Source organism: Salmo trutta, chromosome 27 (assembly GCF_901001165.1).
Source record: "Salmo trutta chromosome 27, fSalTru1.1, whole genome shotgun sequence".
NCBI lineage: Eukaryota > Metazoa > Chordata > Actinopteri > Salmoniformes > Salmonidae > Salmo > Salmo trutta.
This window is the reverse complement of record NC_042983.1, coordinates 42,084,773-42,090,248: the sequence shown is the minus strand read 5'-3', so window position 1 is coordinate 42,090,248 and position 5,476 is coordinate 42,084,773. Positions and strand designations below refer to the sequence as shown.

Sequence of the window (5,476 nt, the reverse complement as noted above, 5' to 3'; positions counted from 1 at the left end):
ACCAGGTTTGGGGGTATTGGAGGACCAGGGTTGGGGGTATTGGATGACCAGGGTTGGGGGTATTGGAGGACCAGGGTTGGGGGTATTGGAGGACCAGGGTTGGGGGTATTGGAGGACCAGGGTTGGGGGTACTGGAGGACCAGGGTTGGGGGTATTGGAGGACCAGGGTTGGGGGTATTGGAGGACCAGGGTTGGGGGTATTGGAGGACCAGGGTTGGGGGTATTGGAGGACCAGGGTTGGGGGTATTGGAGGACCAGGGTTGGGGGTACTGGAGGACCAGGGTTGGGGGTACTGGAGGACCAGCGTTGGGGGGACTGGAGGACCAGGGTTGGGAAACACTGTTCTATATCTGTCAGTATGTATGTGCCATGACCTCATCAACATGCCTCCTGTCTTCACTGATCCACTTCAATGTCCCCCTTCATTTATCTCCTCCAAGGTGATTGTGCAGAGATCATTACCCACACAGACACTCACAGACACAGACACAGACAAGACACACACACTCACAGGCCAGAATGACTACCTCACATTGACTACCTCACACTGACTACCTCACACTGACTACCTCAGATTAACTACCTCACATGGACTACCTCACATGGACTACCTCAGATTGACTACCTCATATTCCTATCTGAGGAATGTGTCCTACTTTCTTTTCTTTTTATTTTACATAACGTTTACTTTTTTTTAAATCTACTGCAGACACGTTGTTCAGAAAGTGATAGTTTTCTAGTAAGAGTTGGATTGGAGTGTTGTATGTAAGGTGTTTGAGACTGATTTTCAGAATGAAGCAGTCTCTATGGTGATATATTGACATGGAGGAAGTCTGAACAGCAGAACAGGTCTATTGTTGTCACGTCCTGGCCAGTATAAAGGTTAATTGGTATTGTAGTTTGGTCAGGACGTGGCAGAGGGTATTCGTTTTATGTGGTTCGAGGTGGTGTGTTTGTTGAAAGGGGCATTTGATTTAAGTATTCCGGGGTTTTTGGGCACTGTTTGGTTTTCATGTATTCTATGTTTAGTCTAGTGTGTGTGGTTCTATGTTGAGTTAATTGGGGTTGGACTTCCAATTGAAGGCAGCTTTTTGGTGTTGCCTTTGATTGGAAGTCCTATATTAGTTGGGTGTGTTTGTCTTGTATTTTGTGGGAGATTATTCTGTGTTTCGCCTTGTGCCTTACCAGACTGTTTTTGTTGATCGTTCGTGTTTTTGTTATTTTTGTACGTTCATTTTTGAAAATAAATAAACATCAAGATGAGCCTGCACATACCTGCTGCGTTTTGGTCCTCCTTAACCGACGACAACCGTGACAGAATCACCCACCAACTATGGACCAAGCAGCAGAGGAAGGAGCAGAGGGACTTCGAGTTGGACTGGCGGGAGAAGTGGACCTGGGAGGAAGTTCTGGACGGGGCCGGACCTTGGCACCAGGCTGGGGATTATCGCCGCCCGCAGAGGGAAATTGAGGCAGCCAAGGCAGAGAGGCGGAGGTACGAGGCCATGGACGCGCTGAGGGAGAAGCACGAGAGGCACCCCCAATAATTTTTTTTGGGGGGGCACACGGGTAGTTTGGCTAGGCGTAGGAAGAGCCGGAAGCCAGCTACCCGTGGTTATATGGAGGAGCGTATGGGGTGGAGAGAGCTATGTTTCGCTGAGGAGCGCACTATCTCACCCATACGCACGCACAGTCCGGTGCGAGTTATTCCAGCCCCTCACAGGTGCCGTGCTAGAGCGGGCATCCAGCCTGGTAGGAGGATGCCTGCGCAGCGCATCTGGTCGCCGGTACGCCTCCGAGGACCAGGCTACCCAACTCCCGCTCTACGCACGGCTACCATCAGGCCCCTGCACAGCCCAGTCTGCCCTGTACGAGCACTCCATCCAGCCAAGGCGGGTTGTGCAGGAGGTAAGATCTAGACCGACTGTGCGCCTCCATAGCCCTGGGTTTCCAGCTCCTGTCTCTCGTGCGGACCCGGAAGTGCGTCAACCCAGTCCGACTCGTCCTGTTCCCGCTCCCCGCACTAGCCTTCAAGTGCGTAAACCCAGCCTCGCCAGTCAACAGTCGTCAGAGCTGCCCGCCAGTCAACAGTCGTCGGAGCTGCCCGCCAGTCAACAGTCGTCGGAGCTGCCCGCCAGTCAACAGTCGTCGGAGCTGCCCGCCAGTCAACAGTCGTCGGAGCTGCCCGCCAGTCAACAGTCGTCGGAGCTGCGCGCCAGTCAACAGTCGTCGGAGCTGCCCGCCAGTCAACAGTCGCCGGAGTGGCCAGACTGCGCTGAACTGCCGGAGTGGCCAGACAATTGTATGCTTTATTAATGTGATATATATGGCCTAAAATGTGTACTTTTGTTTCATCAAATAAACACAGTTTTTATTTATGAAAAATACACCACAATACAACACAACATCAAATGAACATCATGTTATCACAAACATATCCAATCATTTGACTGATCTTACAACTGAACGACAATGCATTTAGACAAATTACTGCGAAAGTTCAGCTGGAACCAGTCGTGGCCAGATCTGACAATACAAGCATTTCGCTACACCCACAATAGCATCTGCTAAACGTGTGTATGTGACCAATAACATCTGCTAACCATGTGACCAATAACATCTGCTAAATATGTGACCAATAACATCTGCTAAACGTGTGTATGTGACCAATAACATCTGCTAACCGTGTGTATGTGACCAACAACATCTGCTAACCATGTGACCAGTAACATCTGCTAAACGTGTATGTGACCAATAACATCTGCTCAACACGTGTATGTGACCAATACAATTAGATGTTATTTGATTCACACACATCTCTCAGAAAGGCTCAGGTGTCATTTCGTCTGGCTCTGAGAGGATCTGTTGTGTTAGAAGTCAAACCTCAAGCACCTGAATCATTTCTCACTTCTCATGACTACAGCCCATTCCTATCTCATTGAATGTGTGTGTGTGTGTGTGTGTGTGTGTGTGTGTGTGTGTGCGTGCGTGCGTGCGTGCGTGTGTGTACGTGCATGCGTCTGCGTGTCTGTGTTGATTCCAGGAGTTCCAGACATGGCTCAGAGAATCTGCCCCAGCTGAGAGGAAGGGAAAGGAGCTGACTTCTAGGTGTTCTGGGTATATTATGATCTAGGTGTTCTGTATTCTAGGTGTTCTAGGTGTTCTATGTGTTCTGGGTATATTATGATCTAGGTGTTGTCGTGTCTTTGGCTATGCCGGATTAAGTGATATGACATGCTAATTTATAAAATTATTTCTCTGTAATTAATATTACCTGATTAAGCTAATCATGTAAATGTAATTAACTAGAAAGTCGGGGCACCACAGAAGAACGTTTATAGAGCTGTTATCTTCTGAATAAACTCTTAAAATACTTAGTAATATTTTACATCGATAGCAGTCAATCTTATCTTATTTTCAATCTCATCATGAAAGTTATAAATTCTTGGTTATCTTCACGAACCCTGGCTAACAAGTTGAATCAGCAATACAAAATTGGGTTTAATTATTTATTTACTAAATACCTAACTAATCACACAGAATTACAAATACACAGAATTCATATGATGTCATACAGAAAACGTCCTGGTGGACTGAGCCTGTATCATGGCTGGTTACACAAAGGAAAAGGGGGTTGGGCTTGAATGAAAGAGCGGGAAGATTTAGGAACACAGAAACAGCAGCTATGCTATCGTAAATACATTATCTTATGCATTCTAAATTACCGCCCATTTGGAAAAGGAAAATGCAATAAATATTTACTCTGAGCTGCGCTTCGATAGATTGGTCGTAGATGCTGGCCGTGGTTGGCCAACAGATCTTCCTGTTGTGTAGTGGAAGAATGTCAATGGTGGTGGTATCTTCGTCTGGTTGTTAGACTGGATCCGTCGTCCGTCCTTTCCTAGCCCACGTTAGCAGCGGCTAACTCAACGGCTAGGAAGTATCACTTCTGTAGTGAATAAGCTCAAAGTTCATACCAGTTCATACCATAGCTCACGCCGAGGTTGGCTTAGTTCTGTTCTTGATATGTGTCTGTCCTTATAACGTAGAGGCTGCAGTCCTCCCGTACTGGAACCCAGAAATGTCTTTTCGTCAAAGACTTATATAGTGGAGAGGGGGAAAGGAGGGGTTTCATCGTTTATAACCCCATGTCTCTTCACAGGGTTGGCCACTGATCGGCAGGGCACTTTCCCTATGAAAACCCAATTCTCTCATTTGGAAGCTAAAATTACATTTAATCTCCTAACAAACAATTTCAATATCAAACATTTCAATTGCATAACAATTCCATGTGACTCTGATAACTAGAGAGTGTATACTTTCTCCGGTACAGTTTATGTCGTCCTGCCATCAATCATAACGTCTCAGATAACAATGAACTGACATACATACTCATTACGTTATCAAGCATATTTCCAACTGGTTTTATTACCAAAATATGGTTCCTTTTCCCCATTTGTTTGATGTTCCCAGACTCTCTATATTTAACACAGGCTATTCCAGTCCTTCAGTAGGGTCAGAGAGGGGAAGGGAGAAAGGTATTTATGGGGGGGTCATAAACCTTACCCACAGGCCAACGTCATGACAGTGTTCTGTATTCTAGGTGTTCTATGTGTTCTGTGTTGTAGGTGTTCTGTGTGTTCTATATGTTCTGTGTTCTATGTATAATGTGTTCTATGTGTTCTAGGTGTTGTATGTGTTGTGTGTTCTAGGTATAATGTGTTTGTAGGTGTAGGTGTTATTTGTGTTCTGTGTCCTAGGTGTTCTATGTGTTCTAGGTATAATGTGTTCTATGTGTTCAGTATTCTTTGTGTTCTAGGTGTGCTGTGTTCTAGGTGTGCTGTGTTCTAGGTGTTCTGTGGTCTAGGTGTTCTGTGTTCTAGGTGTTCCAGACATGGCCCAGACAGTTTGCTCCAGCTGAGAGGAGCTTGGTTCCACTGGGACTGAGGGCCAGGTGCAAAACACGACCCATGTGACCTGAAAGACCATCACAATAACAGCATTGTAACAATGAGAAAAATACATATCTGGTCTTATCAGGCAGCTTATATACAGTACCAGTCCAAAGTTTGGACACACCGACTCATTCAAGGGTTTTTCTTTATTTTTACTATTTTCTACATTATAGAATAATAGTGAAGACATCAAAACTATGAAATAACACATATGGAATCAAGTAGTAACCAAAAAAGTGTTAAACAAATCAAAATATATTTCAGATTCTTCAAAGTAGCCACCCTTTGCCTTGATGACAGCTTTGCACACTCTTGGCATTCTCTCAACCAGCTTCACCTGGAATGCTTTTCCAACAGTAGAAAGAGGAGGAAGGGAAGCGCTACTAAGGTACACAATAGTAAATGTTGGTAGACAGAAGGTGCTCTTTGGTAAAAGGGTTGAGTTGGTCTTCAAAAAGAAAGGAGGACCAAGGCACTCTTCATATAATTGATTAAAATGCCTTTATTAGTATGGCATGTTC

General features: G+C 45.4%; 1 protein-coding gene across 3 annotated transcripts in view; it reads right to left on the bottom strand.

The window, feature by feature from the left end:
* Positions 1–4,816: 4,816 nt before the first annotated feature.
* Positions 4,817–5,476, bottom strand: part of LOC115165028 (cell division cycle protein 20 homolog B) — a 26,337-nt gene continuing 25,677 nt past the window's right edge. For all 3 annotated transcript variants that reach the window (XM_029718045.1, XM_029718044.1, XM_029718046.1), the window contains one exon: positions 4,817–4,977. In XM_029718045.1, the coding sequence (XP_029573905.1) occupies positions 4,880–4,977 (98 nt within the window). In that variant the 3' untranslated portion in view covers positions 4,817–4,879. The remainder of the gene's footprint in view (positions 4,978–5,476) is intronic.